A 20,061-nucleotide genomic window follows, 5' to 3' on the forward strand; every position below is an offset into this window, starting at 1 on the left:
CTCTTTTTAGGGGGAAATATCATAGAATGTAGTACACCAGTAGGCTGATCTGGACTCATGTACAATGAGGGGCTTTGATGTGGCATATAAACTTACATATTCTTGCCAAAGTGTGGTATGAAAACCTCATACTTGTATTAATCTATTCAAGCTGAATTTCTCTTATTAGGTAAATAATGGCCAGTAACAGCTTTTTAGCAGTTTGTCAGCTCCAGAATGTAGGTTAAAGGGATTCTGTCATTATTTTTATGATGTAGTTTTTATTTCTAAATTACACAGTTTACTCTGCAAATAATTCACTCTACAATATAAAATCTTATTCCTGAACCATCAAGTGTATTTTTTTAGTTGTAATATTGGTGTGTAGGCAGCCATCTATGGTCATTTTGCCTGGTCATGTGCTTTCAGAAAGAGCCAGGACTATAGAATGGATAAACTGCTTTTTTGGCAGGCTGTTGTTTCTCCTACTCAATGTAACTGAATGTGTCACAGTGGGACCTGGATTTAACTATTAAGTGCTGTACCGGGCAGCTGTTATCTTAAGTTATCTGGCTGCAGTTTGTTCTGATTAATTTGACGTGTCTTCCACGTCAATCTTGGTGGTCAGGCAGCGGAGCTACTGGTGACATCTCATTGGTTCCCGTCATCCCAAATAGGCAGAGATTTCAGAGCAGTGCGAAACACTAGTCGCACCGCAAAAGCGCAAGGGTGATCTTTATCTGATCAGAGCAAACTCGCTCTAAAGGTGGCCATACACGGGCAGATTAAAACTGCCAATATTCGTCCTTTAGACCGATTCGGCAGATTATCTGCCCATGTGTGGGGGCTCCCAATGGGTCCAACCAATCATTATCAGGCCAAAAATTGGCCAGATATCGATCGGTAAAGTTTAATTTTTTTTTTGTACGATCCAGGACCGCATCGGCTAGTTGATGTGGTCCTGCAACCCGTCGGAGCCCATTTGTAGTATCATAATCCGATTGTTTGGCCCCAGGGCCAAACATTCGGATTCATCCGATATCGCCCAACTGTTAGTGGGCATATCGGGTCAAGATCCGCTTGTTTGTCGACCTTGCCAAACGAGATCTTATAGTGTATGGCCACCTTTAGGGAGCTGCTATTTGGTTTCTTTCCCATTGTTCTGTTGAGGGGGGGGGGAGTTGATACTACTCCAACTTGTAGTACAGCAGTAGAGTGACTGAAGTTTATCAGAGCACAAGTCACATGTCTGGGGGCAGCTTGGAATCTGACAATTTTTCTAGCCCTCAAAGTTAAATATAAAAAAAAATCTGTTTGCACTTTTGAGAAACAGATTTCAGTGCAGAATTCTGCTGGTGCAGCACTATTAACTGATGTATTTTGGGGGGAAAAAACATTTTGCCCATGACAGTATCCCTTTAAGAGAGAGTTTACATATGGGTGCTGCTGTGATATCCTACTCTATAAAGCTGTAACCCTGAGCTATAAAGATTTCTAATTTTAGTGCATTAGTTTCACAGACAGACAGTAACTTCCTTACATCACAGATTGCTCACTTATAAACCAAACCCAGTCTTCCTTTTAGCTCTTAGAGGCTGATTTATCAAAATTTGAGTTTGAGGGGGAAACCACTAGCCTGAAAGAAGAAACTGCTGACGAGCAACTTTTCACTTTTTTTCTCAAAGGCTAGCTTATTTAAGAACTCAAACCAAATAGTTTGCTTTTTTTCATGGGAAAAGACGCACACTGTCAAAAAACAACTTTGTTCTATTTATTTTCAATGCGGCTGAAAAACTTGATTATTTTATTGAACTGGGAAAGGAAATAAAGTTGTCAGAGATGATTTCCACTGACTTCTATACAACCTCGCCAGGTTTTACTTGCCAATTTTTTTCCAACAACATTTCTAATTTTTTTCCCCCTTTAATAAATCCCTACTTTTAAAGGTGTCAGAAGCTACTCATGCTTTTTTTCCCATGCTTTTCCTTGAATCGATTTTTGATAAATAACCCCCTCAATAACTTCATTTAACAAATATAAAGTGAACATTTAAAAAGGAAGGAATAGGCACCCTAATATTTCATAAGCAGGGATGAAGCAATGAAAACATGCCAGTGTCAGCAGGAAAATGAAGATTGATTGTCTGTTTTTGCTTGTAGCCTATACAATGTTATAATGGAGTAGTATCCTCAGTTACCCCTAGCTGATTATGCCCTTCCTCAAGACTTCTAGCCAATATCACTATAGCAACTGTTCCTGCTGAAATATTAGCAAGTGGAACAGTCATAGTTCCCGCACCTTCTTAGAAAATATGCTCCAGAATCACCACTATTGTCATTGCATCTGGACCTCACTATTACATTTATAGATCAACAATTTTCATCAAGTTGAAAATAAGGCTCAAATAATACTAAACATGCTGCTATAGGTTTATCTTCTGTTTATTTATATTGAAGGAACACTGTACACTTAGGCTGAGAAAGGTAAAACACTATCCTATTTGATTTCTGCCGAGTGTAACATATGTTCTATATGCCAGGTACACGACTGTGCAGGGCTAATTTCTGTGGTAATAAAACACTGAGCCATTAAAATTTCAGTCCTGGTTACGACTGGATGAATGGCACAAGCAAGTGTAAGAAAATCAATGTATTTACCTCTGCATCCCAAGGAACAAGAAGATTAACGGAGTATCCTATGGTTAAAAGAAGCTGATGCAAGCATCCCATTGGCTTCCCTGATCCAGAATCCAGTAACTTAAAGGGGTGGTTCACTTTTAGGTTAACTTTTAGTATGTTATAGAATAGATAATTCTAAACAACTTTTCTGGCCTTCATTTTTTTTTTTTAAATATTTGCCTTCTTCTCCTCACTCTCTTCAGCTTTTAATGCTCTGTAAGGCTACAAATGTATTGTTAGTGCTACTTTTTGTTACTCATCTTTCTAGTCAGACCCTCTCCTATTCATATTCAAGTCTCTTATTCAAATCAATGCCTGGTTGCTAGGTTAATTTGGACCCTAGCAACCAGATTGCTGAAATTGCAGACTGGAGAGCTGACAAATAAAAAGCTAAATAACTCAAAAACCATAAATAATAAAAAATGAAAACTAACTGCAAACTGTCTCAGAATATCACTCTCTACATCATAATAAAAGTGAATTTAAAGGTAAACAACTTCTTTTTAACTCTTATATTCTTCAGTAGCACCTAGTACTCCACAATTGCTTGGTCAGAGCAGCATGAAGGAGTCTAATCCTGCTTACTGCCATTGGGGACAGAGCTACGATTTCAGAAAAACACTGAACAGTACCAAAAATATACTTTTAATATTTAAATCCACAGTGTTAAAAGCATTGTATTCAATATGTTCAACTTAAAGGAACCAGATTATATATCTTATTGAAATGGTCAGTTTACACTTATACATAAGTGTAAGGTCGACAAATTGTCACTCTAACCCTCCATTCTGCATCCACATCCAACCCTAACCCTCTGCTCTGCACCCGCATCTGACCCCAACCCGTCGCTCTGCCTACCCTTATATACCCGCCCCTGATGTCACGGAGGGGGCGTGGCAGAAAGGTATCTTTAAATAGTTAAAATGTACTCGCACACCCCGGCCACCTCAGCTTCCAATATATGCAAGAAAATCACTGGCACACAGGTAATGCTGGCGGGATGAAACCTTGCTTAAAATGTATTGCAGCCAGGTCCGGACTGAGAATTAAAATAGGCCCTGGCATTTCAGATACACTGAGGCCCAATCAGCCCACATAGAGGCCCAAACAGCCCCCACCAGCCCACTAAATACTGACTTTCTATGGGACCTTATAGCAGCCCCTCTGGCATTTGCCAGAACCCACAGATTGCCAGTCCGGGCCTGATTGCAGCATGCAAACGCTGCGTCTATAAATAAATAGCATACGTAGGTTGAGGGAGGGATGGGCGGTAGGAAGGGTTTGGCCTGAACCTGCCAGTGGCCGAATTCACTGTGCACGACGTCCGGAACCGGACCATCCCGCTGGTAAACCCATATCTATCAGTCCGGCCCGTATATAACTAATGCACACACTTTTGAGCAAACATAAAAAAAATCAATTTCTTTGAATTGAAAAAATTGTTACTTTTATTCTGAAGCATTTTTTTATTGGTCACGGCCTCTCTAAAAGACATTGTACAGTGGTGTGCCTGTTAGTAGTAAGTGCCCCATCCGGCATGAAACATGTTAGGCCATTTCTAATTTCTAATGAAATAGATTTCATTTATTTTTTACAACTACAACTACTTCATTTACTTTACTATGGGGCTCACATCATTTCATATTGGCTTAATGCTTTCTACCGTATGACTTATGGGGCCTTATGCATGAAGCCTCTCTATATTGCCCTTTTCATTCACTTAACTCAACTTCATTATTTTTTACGAGCTTCATCAACACCTTAATCCTTGTTATTTCAAATAGCAAATATAACACAGTACATAAAGATTAGGAAATAAGAGGTTAAATGCATTAAATGATATATAAAAGTTGTGTCATTTCCTGAAATAGCTTTTGTTATAGTTGTAAGTGGATAACTTTCACAGATATAAGGGAATACTGCAAGCTTTGTTACATTTTATTGCTTCTGCAACTGAAATTGTCCCATAAAGGCTTATGACACCACAGGAGATATGTCAGTGTTTAGCAATGACTTTTCTCCATTAAAGTAGCAGCTATAAAACATGGAAAATTGTCTCTAGTTGTTTTCAAATGTGGACAACTGAATCATCTTAACTATGCATACAGACAGCCACACTTTCAGGATAAAAATGTTTACCAGTGTCATACTTGTGGTTATTCCAATAGGCCTCAGTCTAAGTGGTATAAAGGGCCATACACCCTAATAATTACAAATATTTTTTTTTCATTGTGTTAATCAGCCAAAATAAACTTTACTTACACAATATCATTTATTTAAACTGAATTCACAATCACTGCAGGCAGGTGCCTGCCCAACGATTCCCATGCAAAGGCTACCCAGTTATAGAATTAATACTGACCCATCTTTAAATCACTTTGGCTAAATAATGTTTGCTAAAATATTAATTTGCATTCAAGAGATGAGGCCAGATACAAATCAATAATTATTTTTATGGTATATAATGTGAAAACTTATGGACAAGATTCAATCTGAGGAGGAAAAAAAAACTTTCCTCCTAATGCAGTTCCGGTTTTTTCAATAGACTTCTTATGTGATAAACGGTGAGATAAGATTTTCTAACTGAATTTCACCAGGCTGTATAGGAAAATCTGGAAGTAAATTAGGAGAAAAGCTTTTCTCATCAAATTCAATCTAACCCATTGTGTCCTAAATCATGTACTGAAGGTTAAGTGCCTAGATTTGTTGAAGTCCTTTTTCAGCTATGACTTCAAGCATAGAACCAGATTAAATTTTACGAGAACATTTTATCTCCTAATTCAATTCCAGATTGACCCACATAACCTCCTTAAAGGAGAACTCTGGATTCCAAACCAAAATTTGATAAAGAGGCCCACATAACACAGGAACCCCTAATAAATCACAGTTAACTGTTTCTTCAAAAAGTATGAATGAATGCCATTTTCTAAGGTGAAATCCAGCTGTTTAACAGTTCTTCTCTTTCTGCATCATTTGAAATCCTGGCAGGGAAGGAGGGACTAAAACACAGATGTTACAAATTGTAACAACTTCTCCACAGCTTACAGACAGCATGCAGGAACTACATAACCCACAATGCATTGCACTATGATGTTCTGTTCCATATTGAAATCATGTGTGCAGGGAATTGTGGGGTTTGGAGAATGCAGGCTGAGTACAGCTGGCTGTTGATACAAAGTAACAGTAGTCAGCCAGCTCAGCAAAGTAGTCAGCAGAAGAGCAGGGGGCTAGGCTTAGGGAACTGTTCCAAACCATTAAAAATCATCTGCATATTTATTTATTGCTGTATATTGCAAATTTGCTTGAAATTATTTTTACTTACTAGTTATGTTTTTGTGGCGTTCCCCTTTAATTTGAATCTCATCCATAAGTTTTCATGAGATAAACCATAAAGAAACGTTTACTCGTGGAATTGAATTGGTCCAATTATTTGATAAAACCTGCTGTACTATACTGCCTTTGCTACCTGCTGTCATGGAAATGGCTATATACCAGTGTGCATGATCTGATAACTGGAAGTCACAGAAACAGGGTACCATGATGTCTAGCTGTTGAGATTCACATTAGTGTCAAGTGGTCATGACTCTTAAAGGACCAGTAACATCAAAACAAATTTTTTTTAAAAAAAATTGTTAGTTTAGAACGAAAAATTATACTTTAAAATCACAAAGTCTTTATTAAGAAATAACTTACCAAAACCCCACTTCTGCTCTTCCTTCAGAAAAGGCGACAGGGCGACCATCCATCCTGCGGGGCTCAATTCCATCTCCCTGGCTACTCTACTGACAGGTCTTTGGTGGAGGAGCAGCGCGGGGGAGAGGGGATTTAGCAGGTCCCCATCCTTTTCCTCTTCTTCCTCTGCCCGTGTCTTCTGCCACCACATCTGCAAAAGGCAAAGTATAAGGCACCAGTTAGATGGGGGGAGAGTACAGGTCTCTCCCTTCAGCCACAGCAGCCTTATAATTTGCCTTTTGCAGATGTGGTAGCAGAAGACACGGGCAGAGGAAGAAGAGGAAAAGATGGGGACCTGCTGATGCCCCGCTCCCCCGGGGTGCTCCTCCACCAAAAACCTGTCAGTAGAATAGCCAGGGAGATGGAATCAAGACACGCAGGATGGGGGGTCGCCCTGTCGCCTTTTCTGAAGGAAGAGCGGAAGTGGAGTTTTGGTAAGTTATTTCTTAATAAAGACTTTGTGATTTTAAAGTATAATTTGTCTTTTTTTTTAAAAAATTTGATGTTACTGGTCCTTTAATGAAAACCCATTTCCATGCTAACAAATACAGTGGATGGAAATGACTGTCTTTAAAGGGTTACTGTCACAGGTAAACATGTTTTTTTTCAAAATGCACCAGTTAATAGTGGTGCTCCATCAGAATTCTGCACTGAAATCCTTTTTTAAAGGGGCAGATTTTTTTTTTATATTTTGAAACCTGGCATGGAGTTAGACATATTGTCAGTTTCCCAGGAGCCCTAAGGTCATGTGACTTGTGCTCTGATAAACTTCAGTCACTCTTTACTGCTACACTGCAAGTTGGAGTGATATCTCCCCCTCCCTTCCCTCCCAGCAGCCGATCAGCAGCCTATCAACAGAACAATGGGCAGCTCACCAGATAGCAGCTACCTGACATCTCTGCTAGAGGATTTGTTTGCATTGCTTAATGTACCCTAGCTGACCTATCCCTAAACTAGGGAGAACGACCCATGTCGTGGTATGATACAATGGGAAGGGGAGAAACAATAGCTGTCTCAAATCAGTTCCATCCTGAAGTGCTGGCTCCTTCTCAAAGCTCAGAATAAAGCACAATAAACTGAGATGGCTGCCTCCACACCAATATTACAGCTAAAAAAAATTACATTTGTTGGTTCAAGAATACAATTTTAAATAGTAAAGTGAATTATTTGCAATGTAAACAGTGTAATTAAGAAAGTAAACCATAAATATCATGACAGGATCCCTATAATGCCACCACTAATTAATATACATATACACTGATAAGACGCTAGATCCTCCTATGTCTTAACAAAGTCCCTTCTTGGAAGTGTTGCACAAATTCTGAAATTCTGAACTGAGAGAGCAAGATGCTTGACCATTCTTCAAGTAGACCAGCTGTTTCAAGCAGATGAGTGACTCTAATAACAGATGGCATTGCGGCTTCTGGAATAACTCTTTATATCATACATATTCAAGCCTGTGTTGCAGATAAATACGCTTATTAAAATCATCTTAGAACTTGTGATATGCTCCTTTAACAAATAAAGCTCATTCAAACCCATAGCTAATCCTGTGAGATTTAATAAATACATCTAATCTTCTAGACATTTTATACATTGTGGAGCAGCAGTTATTTCTGTTGCATCAGCAGTTCCCATGCTTGATTTTGACTGATGTTATTAAAGAAGCAATCTAAACATTTTTTGCATTTGGGTAAGCAGAACCTGATGACACTTTACACACTGTTTCCTTTACATACAAAGTCAGCAGAAGCAGGCTGAAAGTACAGTTCAATTGCTGATGATAACGGAATAACCATCAGATGATACTGCTAAGAACAAGAAAAAAGTAGAGCAGGCAATACTTCAATTTATAGGAGCAAGACTGTGATGAAAGGTATAGAAGTGCAACCTATTTAGAGCTTCAGATGGTTTACAAAGAATAATGTACCCCTATTATAAAATACAAGTACCCTGGAAGTTACCTGAATTGCCAGATTTTAATGACACAAGGATATATTTTACAGGTTATTAATGGTTTTTGTGTATTACAAGATCTATTTTTGCAGATTACTCGTGGCTTTTGTGTTTTGAAGTGCAAACAAAGTATATTTTAAAGCACTGACTGGGTTGGCATTGGTGAAAGGAATTAAAGGCATTTTTTTCTTGGCACTAAACTGGCTGCCAGCTATACATGGTACATAGGTTGTTGCTTCTGGGTGAACAGGGTACTAACAACACAGAAAGTGATGTTGGCATAAGACACTTAGGCAGACCAGGCAATCAGATCTGAGAAAAATACCTTGAAGTTCCATGATAGGGTCAAATATATGGGAAATAAAATATTACATACATACATAGTATAATAATGTAGACAAGAAAAAGATTACAGTACATGAAAAATACTGTGACTGCAATAATATGACCCCAAGACATGCTATTTTGGATAATTAGCCCACTTCATAGAAGTGGGAGAACATGACACTGATCTAGAGCAAAATGGTACTTTAGAAATTGCCCAAGATTCAGTTTAGTCCATACCATGAGAGAGAACCTTCATTTAGAATTATCTATGGTTGTTAATGAACATATGTCCTACAAGAAGTTTCTATTTTCATAGTCAGTTGCCTTGAAAGACACAAGGGTACTTGGACTGTTTCCATGCAGCCTACACCTCCTTCTTTCCTTCTAGAAGCTTAGATGCTCTAAATCCATCACCATCCTAATTATTTGTTTATATGGTGACAGCAAATTACGCATCAACAATAATTTATAATATTTATATAATATATAATAGTTATAATTTAACAAACAGGGGTTACTGAATAAAATAAGGATTCTTTCAGGCATGGTGCACTGAATATGCACAGGTTTGTCTTTGTGGAAGGTTTAAAGGTTTGGGTGTAAGGAGAGAGTCCAGAGGCTTGAAAAAAGCCCTGCAGTCAAGAATGGTATGAGGTGATGAGTGGAGAACAGGGGGGAGAATATCACACATAGGGACAGTGGAGTGGGTTTTGATTTCAGAGTTGGGACCTAGGAGGAAAGGTTTCATAATTAAGGGCCTTCAAAATGTTAGCACTTTGAATTGAATTCAAAACAGGGAAGAGATTTGCTTAGGTAAGTAGCTGATGACGAATGGTAAGATAGGTGGACAAGTCTAGCAGCAGCTATCGAAAAGATTGAAAGATAGTATATTGGATAAACCTACAACTAGGGATGCACCGAATCCACTATTTTGGATTCGGCCGAACCCCCGAATCCTTTGAATACCGAACCGAATCGTAATTTGCAGCCCTCCCCACCCCTAATTTGCATATGCAAAATAGGGATGGGAAGGGGAAAACATTTTTTTTACTTCCTTGTTTTGATTTGATTTCCCTCCACGTCCCTAATTTGCATATGGCCGAATCCCGAACCTAATCCTGGATTCCGTGCATCCTTACCTACAACCCAATCCCTTGACCCATACCTTTGATGTCCTCTCCAGTGCTCCATGCTCTATGTTCTTTCACTTGACCCATACCTTCTCACCTTTTTGCACAGTTTTCAATATACTTAGCCTTGCATTTACTCACCTAATAAACCTGTAACTTTCTGCCAGCACTTTTTTATTTTGGTTCATACAAGAACTAAATACTCCCATTCTCAAACAACCTAGCCTTGTCCCTAGCTCTCTAACCAACTATTGTCACGTTTTTTTTTACAAGACTCATGTAGATATATAGCACTGCAAATAAGCTTTCAAATAAAATATCACCATACCATAACCCTGCCATTACTGTTTGTGAACCTTTGTTAAGAAGTTGAAATGGGAATGCCCTTTTACTAATGGAATACAATTCATACAACAAGCAGCTACCTACACTAGGGTATTGTTATCTTGACAGAGAAGTCAGTGGTTTGTAAGGAAATAATTTTTCAGTCATAAATAATAATGTGCGTTCAGATACAACACAGCAAATTAACATTAGCCATAATGTCACTGAAATTATGGGCAAACTAATCCAAACTAGTGCCGCTAATAATAGAGCATTGTACTACACCAAAACCAATGATCAACAAACTATTGATTTTCATTCCCTAATAACAACTCAGCTACAGTATATAATTATGCATCAGGTAAAGCATTTAGCGGTACAATTTATGTGCTTTTACGTGCAGCCACTGTAGATAAAGACAAAAGTACAAAAGCAAGGAAATACATGCTGAATTGCCCTAACAAAATGCAGATTTATCATTCCCTCGTAATCATAACTGCTCCCTAATGCAAATGCACAATATGACTTCCTACATCCACCCCATAGATGATGAGACATAAAGCTTCTTTATAATGTTGTTATGTTCACATATACTGATGTGTGTGACATTGTGTCCCCCTCCTAATCTCATAAACACAACCATTTTTCTAGCTGGTCTCCTGGGCAATATGGTGACAACACTCTAAATATGTATCTGAACTGTATCTGCTGACATGGTTTGTTCTAGTATCCTGACCTCTGGGAACCTCTCTCTACAACCTTTTTCACACAGAATTATTACGCAGTTATCAAAAACCACCAAGGACCAGCCCCCTTTTGCCTGGTTTGCAATGAGGCATAGCACTTACACACAGTAAGTGTGTACGTAACAACCTTTTTAAAAGAGATAACAACCTTTTTAAAAGAGAAGGAAGACTGTATTTACTTGGGGGTGCCAAAAGTTAGGCACCACCAAGTGATTGTATATACTTACCTCACCCCCCGAGGTCGAACGCTCCTATCAGCAGAAAACTGCACCGTTCTGGGTTTTTTTTCCCAGCGAGCACCACAGAGCGATTGGCTTCCGGCTTCTTCTTTAAACTCGCACGGGGATGCTTGTGCAGTATCGCGAAAAGTCAAACTTTAACAAAGAAGTCGGCTATTTCATTCTACTGGGCATGCGTCTGCCTCGGGAAATTTGAAGAAGGAAGTTGAACGCTCCATGGTGCTCGCTGGAAGAACCTCCAGTCCAGTGCAGTTTTCTCCTGACAGAAGCACCGGCCCGGTGTTTCAGGTAAGTATATATAATCACTTGGGCCTGCTAACTTTTGGCACCCCCAAGTAAATAGGCCTTTTCTTTGCCTTTAAAGACATTAAACCAAAGTTAAATTGAACTCTACAACTGAATAAAAGGTAATTGCAAACACTTGGCTCAGGACAATCAATCTTTAGTAATCAGTAAGCCCAATGTCTGTGCTCACATGTCCCCCACACAGTTTATTTAGTTTGTGGGTTATATGCTTCTGGAGCACATTATATAACCTCAAGCCTATCTGGGGAAAAACATGCATAGGAAGACCAGTTAGTAGGACCTACCACATTAAACCTCCTGCCCACCAACCATTTAGCCTCACTGGTCAAGATTACTTTGGTCATGAAACCAACATGTCCCAGAAAAACAATAGCAAAAGGGAGAATTAACTGCAGAGAAAGCTAGGTAGACATTTCTTAGTTTTAAATAGGAGAGGAACAGACTAGAGATCCTGAGCAGGTCTGTTTTTTAAGACCTGTACCCAACCTGTACCCGCTTACCCTATGCCCAACCCATACCCACTTCCTTATGCCCATGTAATTGCATCATGTTAGCGCCACACCAACCTGAAATGGAGTAACACTCTGATTGCTTTTATGTTGTGAAGAAGATTAAAGGGTACCTGGGGATTCACCATCTGAGGTGAGTTTCTCAACTTGCTTCATTGGCACAGCGCCACTGTTTGCTGGTATTCAATGGTTCCCCAACCCGCTGCAGGACCCTAGAACAGACCATTCAGTAAGGAAGTAAGCTCAGGTTCCCAGAGAAGGAGGGCAGTGGGTCTGTAGTTAGCTGAAGCAAACTGCTGCACAAATAGCATGGGAAATATTGCACCTTTGAATCTATTAAATGACAACATGCTAAATTATAATCACAAGTACACAAAGTAAACTAATAAACATATTTTTTTATGGTCCTTTGTCCTAAAGAAATTTTTAATGTCTCGTCTTACAAGACAAAATAATTGTAATAACGATGTCTTGTATTTGTTGTGTACAGTGAGCGTGATGAACTGCATGTGCTTCCTGCTGAAAGGTAGAACAAAATATGAGTAATGCCTTTAATAATCCCCCACTCATAATGCTCTCCATGGCACAATTACAGAAAATGGCCTATAATCAAAATATCATAAGAGATGCACCACTTCACCGCAGGTTATCACCTCACAAAGTAAAATGGCTCATCCTCAAACACCAGTGTGGTTAACTGCTTGCACGCTTCACTTACATGCTTCCGATGCACTTCAAGGCAGCAGCGTACCCATGGGCATGGAGTGAGATGCTAAAGACAATAACAATAGATTAAGACCTATATTTCATTTGTTTCCACAAAGATGAATGGGACCAATTAATACACCCATGTGAAGTGAAATACACTGGAAAGCATCACACCAACAGCCTAGATCATCATACCCATAAAACATAATATGAAGAATAGTTGCTGGCAGTTTATATTCTTTTTTTCAGATAAATTAAAACTGAATGCTACAAAAAGCCTCACAAATTTAACAACTTGCTGAAGTTATTATGATCTGGCAGTTGATGCACATTGTTTTAGAATTGTGGATTTTCAATTCCACATGCTACAAACGGCTTACTAGGATCAGGGACAAGACTAAATAAGTAGACTATTTATCTGTACACTGAAGAGAGAGGACATATGCAGTGATACAATATAAACACAGAATATGCCTTGCAAGAAATACTGAATTTATATGCAGTGATGCAATTTAAACACAGAATATGCCTTGCAACAAATCCTGTATTTGTTAGTCCCTGAAACATGAGCTGTATGGAGAAAAGTCTGTGCACATCACCATCCAGACTTTTTTTTAATAAAAAAATTCAAAGGACTCAACCACAGAAAAGGGAAATTATACTACAGGTATGGGATCCTTTATCCAGAAACCCGTTATCCAGAACGCTCCGAATTGCATGAAGGCCATCTCCCATAGACTCCATTTTATCCTATTTTTTTTAAATGATTTCTTTTTTCTCTGTAATAATAAAACATTGCCTTGTATTTCATCCTAAATGATGTTTACATGATTTTCTAGTAGACTTAAGGTATAAAGATCCAAATTACAGAAAGATCTGTAATCTGGAAAACTCCAGGTCCTGAGCATTTTGGATAAAAGGTCCCATAACTGTATACAGCTTAATAAACTCCAGTGTTTTCTCTACAGTGATTCTTCAATAGCATATTATTTGATCATATGGGTCTATACGGTTTGAGTTAAAGGACAATATGAAGCATTTCTGTAAGCAAACACAACATAGAAGACTTGAAAGCTGCCATGCTGAAGTTTAGAATAGGAGCTCGCCCTGGCTTTCAATGTGCATACTCCTGATTGGCAATCCAAGCTGGGGAGACTGGTGGATGTTGTACAGAAGAAGAGCAGCCCCTCTTGGCTATATGGGTGATGACGTTGAATAGGGGGGTCTATGCAGGGGCCCAAGTTTATATAAAATAGTTTACTCCTAATATGGGAACACCATTCTGTCCATGAGTCTGCACCAAAAACTCAATTTGTCTGGAAAAACTGCTCATAAATTTGCAGCTGGATGAAGAGCTGCAAAGCTTGCACACATGGACAAAAACCAAAGTCTACATTATATTAAAATGTATTTTTAGGTTCCCTGCCAGAGACAGAAATGTACAGAAAAACACCAATGCAAATTATGTTTTATCCAACACAATGTTTAAAAAGTAATGGCCTGTTTTTCAAATTGTGTTGTGAATTAACACCTTGGGGGTTATTTAGTAAAATCCTAATTTATTTAATAATTTAAATAAAAAAAGCTCGAAAAAATTGAAGGAAAACCTAAATTGCTCGACCCCCGGAATTTATCAGATTATCTGGTTTAACTCATGCAGACCACCATATCTTCCAATTGGGATAGGGACATCTCCCATTGACTTATACATGATCTTGACAGGTCTGAGATGGCAAATTTTAGGATTTGGGATTTTTGCAGCATTGTGGTACAATAAATCTAAAAAGTTCTAGTTTTTTTTCCACAAAAAATTTTAGTTTTTGCCCCAAAAATCCCGACCAGATAAATTTGAGGTTTATTAAATAACCCCCTTAGTGTCATGTCTGTAGTAATAATCAATTTGACAGAGCAGATTGCAGTTTTATATAAGGTAGGAATATTTTTTTTGCCCTTGCCCTATCTGACATAATCTACTCAAGTCAAAGGGACAAATCTATGGATAAAAAGTGGTGTAGAAACATGTATATAAAAGGTGACAATGAGCAATGCTGAATTTTACAAGCTCTTTTTCCAAGATAACACCTCTTTTTCCTACATGATGTTACTCACTGCTGCACTCGCACCATGCTTGAGACTTGGGGTTTTCTGGATCAGGGATCCATTATTAAGATCTCCATAAAAATCATTTAAATATTAATTAGACCCAACATGACTGTTTTACTTTCAGTAAGAATAAATTATATGTTAGTTGGGATCAAGTACAAGCTACTGGTTTATTATGACAAAGGAAAACATTTTTAAAAATGTGAATTATTTGATTAAAAGTGATTCTATGGGAGATGGCCTTCCAGTAGTTTGGAAATTTCTGGATAATGGGTTTCAGAATAACTGATCCCATACCTGTACACAGCTTTATAATCAGGCATGACACAGAGTGTGCACTGATTAATTGGACAAGTCAGTAGCACTTTCATTATACTTTTAATATATTTTTACTTAGCTTTAGGAGTGCACCCACAACCCCCATTTGTATATGATACAGAGTGTGCCATTGCATTAAAGTGGACACAATTTTAATACCATTTGTAAACACAACTGTTACAACATGCACCTTAAGAAGTGGACATCACAGTGCAGGACCGTTCAGATAAGAACTGCATCAATGCAGTGCATGCAGATCCTTTCCTAAAATGGGCAAAATTGGGTTTTGAACTGCACTGGTGCCGCCCTTCACTGCACTATAATCTTATTGTTGGATCTCACCAACATACCAATGTGATCCTCATTTTTTTACCTGCCCAAAAGATATCAGGAAATGTTTCGCTAGATATGACTAGGGCAAGCCGTACTATGGGCCAATAACCTGGCGGCTTGTTCTGGAGCTTTTATTGGCGCACACAGGTTGATTGGATTCAATTCATTGGAGCAGGGGCACTGAGCAGATCTGATTCTCTCAGCCTGAAAGATATGCAGGATGACAACAGCCGAAGCCTTCAGCTTGTGTGCCCATAGCCTAAAGGGTCATGAAACAATTATATTCAGGGAGAATTCGATTTGGGATGAAATTCTATTCAGAAAAATGTATCTCACTGTTTTCACAGGAAAACTCTATTGAAGTCTATGGGGAAAAACTGGAATTGAATTTGGAGAAACGTTTTTTCTCCTTGCATTGAATCTTGTCCATGAGTTATCACATGATGAACTATAAGATTTTTTCTCACTGAACTGAATCTGGTCCTAGCACCTGGACCAACACTGGCTCCTGTCATTATGCACAGAATCCCAAACAACCCAGATGTTACACACGTGGGAAAAGATACACACACAATAAAATCATGTAGAGAATCAGGAGGCATGTGAGGTGCATAAAATGCTGCTGAACTTTGGTTAAAATTACAGAGCACTATTTGACCCACAAGCAGAAAACTAAAGCTTGCCATACATGAAGAGATCCGCTCATCTGAGACATCGCCAAACGAGCGGATCTTTCACCGATATGCCCACCAACGGCCGGGCTATATTGGGGTAAACTCTAGGGTTCAACGATCGGATTACAACTAGGAGCAATGGGCTCAGGTAGGTGGAAAAATTAAACCTTCCCAATCTATATAGTGGCCAGATATCGATCGGGAAGACCTGTTGGAAGCCCCCACACATGGGCAGATAAATTGCCAAATTGGTCTAATGCTGGCCATAGATGCAAATATCCGATTGTTCGAATCCTAGAACGATCAGACTTCCCCATCTCCTGATCTGCCACTAACCATTTCGATCAAATAAAGTAGTAAAAGAACAGATCAGCCGATGTTCTGCCCCTGACAGCAATCGTACGAAAGTTATGTCCGACAAAAGCTAGTGACAGTCTCCATCTGAAAATCGTATGATCAGCAATACATGCAGAGATATCGGCAGCCGACAGAAATCTTTTAACCTGTCTGATCGACCAAACGACCGATCTCCGTGGGACTCTCCACACACGGTCTGAAAATTGCAGAAATCCTCAATTCACACGATCGGATCTTTGCGTCTATGGCCAGCTTAAAGGACTGATATCGGCAGCTTTATCTGCCCTTGTATGGCCACCTTAAGTCAATAACGAGAAGGGATGCACCGAATCCAGGAGTCGGTTCGGGATTCGGCCAGGATTTGGCCTTTTTCAGCAGGATTCGGCCGAATCCTTCTGCCCAGCCGAACCGAATCTTAATTTACATATGCAAATTAGGGGCGGGAGGGGAATCGCGTGACTTTTTGTCAGAAAACAAGGAAGTAAAAAATGTTTTCCTTTTCCCATCCTTAATTTGCATATGCAAATTAGGGTTCGGATTCGGTTCGGTATTCGGCTGAATCTTTCACAAAGGATTCGGGGGTTCGGCTGAATCCAAAATAGTGGATTCAGTGAATCCCTAATATTGAGTATACAGTACATAATACGACCTAGCAAGATAGATCTTCAAATTGCCCCACATAAGCTTTTACTTTACTTTAATTCCCTGCCTACCACGACATCCCTGATACAGGACACTTAGATGGTGACTGCAGGGATCGGAAAAGCAGAACAGGAAGGGAGTAAGGTAAACACCAGTAAGCATCCCCGTGTCACACAGCATGGACTGGCTCATGCACTAAGCAGGTAGGCTGAGGCCACCCACACAGACAGACCATATGAGGTGCCCCCATTCCCTCAGGCTGTTGCTGTGCTACATTATACCTGCTCTGGATCAGGGATTTCTGCCTTCCCTTCTGCGATCACACTCTCAGCTGTTGTCTCCTCATCAACGCCTGCACTGGTCTCTTTCTGCTTGATGACTTCTTCTTCTTCATTGTCGCTTTCTCTCTTCTCTGCCCCCTCGCTCTCATCTTCCTCCTCGGCTTCCTGCTGCTCCTCTTCGCCCCCAGAGTCAGTATTCCATGTGGAGTCACAGTCTTCCACTGTGGTGGGCTCCTTGAAGTTGGCGACACTGAAGATGCTCCCCATTGGCGCGGCTGTCTGCGGCTTGGAGCAGGTGCACGACTGTGTTGGGATGACTAGAATTGCAGCAGCATCAGCACCATAGGAATAGTGAGTCCCATGTCACACTGCGGTAGCGGCAGGCTGAGCCCCGGTAGTACGGTGTGCATTATAGGACACTGATGCACCAAATTCAAGTGCGTCCTGTCCTCTGTCACTTTAAAATCTCAGTACTGCTTAGAAATCCTTAGTTCACCTTCCCCACTGCTGGTAGCACTTATGCGATCTCTTCTTATTTTGTGCTGACAGGTCCCGCCTTCTTCATTCAGTCTCCTCCCTCCCATTTCAGCTATGCGAGCTCCTCTTACTCTCTCCTGACAGGTCCCAGCTTCACCAATCATCCTTCTCCCTGCGACATCATCCATTGGTCCGCCTCCATCTGACGTCACACTTCGGCTTTCATCCATTCTCCTGAAGGGCTGCACACTCACCCGCCCTGCTTTCTCTTTTGCGCTATATGATCATTACGTTAGAAACATGAGAGCAAGCAGGGCTTTAGAAGCAGCAATACATTGTAGCCCGTAAGAATGATGGCCATGTCGAGATTTGGAGAAGGGGCCTGGGATAATGTTGCGTTGAAGGATGGGATTGGGGAAGCAGGTACCTGTCGGGGAAAAAGAAAGAGGAGATCCCATAAGCGACAAAAGCATTTTAGGACAGCCTGAGGAGAAATCAGTCTCCTGTATGTGCTCTCTTATAGAAGCGGAATGCAGATGCAGAGGACGGAGAGCTTGAGGGCTGAGTACCGAGGCGGGTGGACCGAGAAATGAGACACGAGGGGGGAGATTGGAACATGATATGTGTCCAGGACCGAGGTGTGACTGCAGCAACAATTTTAGTACATCCTCGGCCAAAGTTTCCTTACTGCATGACGTCGAAAGGGTTGGTCTATTTGGCGAGAAGGTAGGGCAGATGGGGGAAGAATAATTGTGTTGCCCATAAGAATGATGGAGGAAGGCCGTGTGATGTCATCGATTGGAGGAGGGGCCAGTACGTTAAGGATTACAGAACGCATTTCAGCACATACTCCGAGGCAATTCCTGTCCTGTATGCGATCTCCTATGCTAGAGGAATGCAACATCGTCTGCTTTTCAACTCACCCCTCCCTCAAAGCAGACATCACACCTCGCTCCAACTTCCTCGGCAGCCAGCTCCTGCTCCTCAGTCATCCGATCTGGGTCCTCACTCCTCCCTCCTCAGCCATCCGACATGTGTCCTGGGTCCTCACTCCTCCCTCCTCAGCCATCCGTCGTGTCCTGGATCCTTACTTCTCCCTCCTCAGCCATCAGGCATGTGTCCTGGATCTTCACTCCTCCCTCCTCAGCCATCCGACATGGGTCCTCGATCCTCCCTCCTCAGCCATCCGACATGGGTCCTGGATCCTCACTCATCCCTCCTCAGCCATGCGTCCTGGGTGGTCTTTTTGGGTGTTTTTTTTTAAACTTTTGTTTTTTTATGTGATGTCATTTAGCGGAGGGAGAAGTGCGGAGGGCTCAAGAGGGAAGGCGGAAGACTGAGTGCTGAGGAAAGAGGGTGGAAGGCTGAGCAGGGAGGGTGGAGGACTGAGGGCGGAAGGCGGAGTACTGAGGAGGGAGTTCGTATGGCTGATGGCTGAGAAGGGAGGGTAGAGGACAGAGGTGTGACTGCAGCATTTGAGGATTAGTGACAGTAAAAACACCCAATGCTGCATTCCTAAGCCATAGGAGATTGCATGGAGGACAGGGATTTCCTCGGAGGATGTCCTAAAATGCGAAGATTTTTAGAGAGGGGAGAGAACAAGATGCCCTTTACCTTCTGTGCCAATTACACAGCTCTTTCCCGGCAAGCACTGCTCACACTGTGACTGGATACTTGGAGACTGCGCTACCCACTGGCAGACTCTAACTCTCATGTACCCGGCTTTGCTGTGCTATTCCCACCCTGCCAGATGCGACAGGTCGAAGAGTAGTGGGGACAAAGTTGCAACTGTTCGCCTGAATATACTTAAGGAAGAGCCAGGTACCAGTAAGGATTGGAATAGACATTTATTGGAGATAAAGAAGTATGCAGACTCGTCTCTTATTCTACTCACTTATGACTGCAGTCACACCTCCGTGCTGCCCACATTTGCTGTTGCAATCTCAACCCCCTCCCCCCTGTGGCTCATTCCTCAGACCTCACTCCTCAGCCCTCATTACAAAAGCCCTTCGTCCTCAGCCCTCTCTCCTTAGCTCTCAGCCCTCCGTGCTCAAACCTCAGCTCCTAAGCAGTCAGGCTGTCACAGAACATTCAGGCTTCTGAAGCAAAATTACCAAAGTTCCCATATCATTTCCATACACAGAAAGTGCAAGCGAAACAGTGAGCTGACACCAAGAATGCACCTAGGCTTATGACCAGCGAGACGTGCAGTCCTCACTCCCTGGTTCTGGGAAATACATGG

At 40.9% G+C, this 20,061-nt stretch overlaps 1 protein-coding gene across 3 annotated transcripts in view; it reads right to left on the bottom strand.

Moving 5' to 3' along the window:
* ogfrl1.L (opioid growth factor receptor-like 1 L homeolog) overlaps nucleotides 1-18,905 on the bottom strand; it is a 37,910-nt gene extending 19,005 nt beyond the window's left edge. For 2 of the 3 annotated variants that reach the window (XM_041563147.1, XM_018240562.2), the window contains exon 1: nucleotides 17,343-18,871. In XM_041563147.1, the coding sequence (XP_041419081.1) occupies nucleotides 17,343-17,609 (267 nt within the window). In that variant the 5' untranslated portion in view covers nucleotides 17,610-18,871. Of the gene's footprint in view, nucleotides 1-17,342 lie in introns of all 3 variants that reach the window. The other variant, XM_041563148.1, reaches the window with a different exon arrangement.
* Between the last annotated feature and the right edge of the window lie 1,156 nt (nucleotides 18,906-20,061).

The sequence above is a fragment of the Xenopus laevis genome, chromosome 5L (assembly GCF_017654675.1).
Source record: "Xenopus laevis strain J_2021 chromosome 5L, Xenopus_laevis_v10.1, whole genome shotgun sequence".
In the NCBI taxonomy this organism is placed as follows: Eukaryota; Metazoa; Chordata; class Amphibia; order Anura; family Pipidae; genus Xenopus; species Xenopus laevis.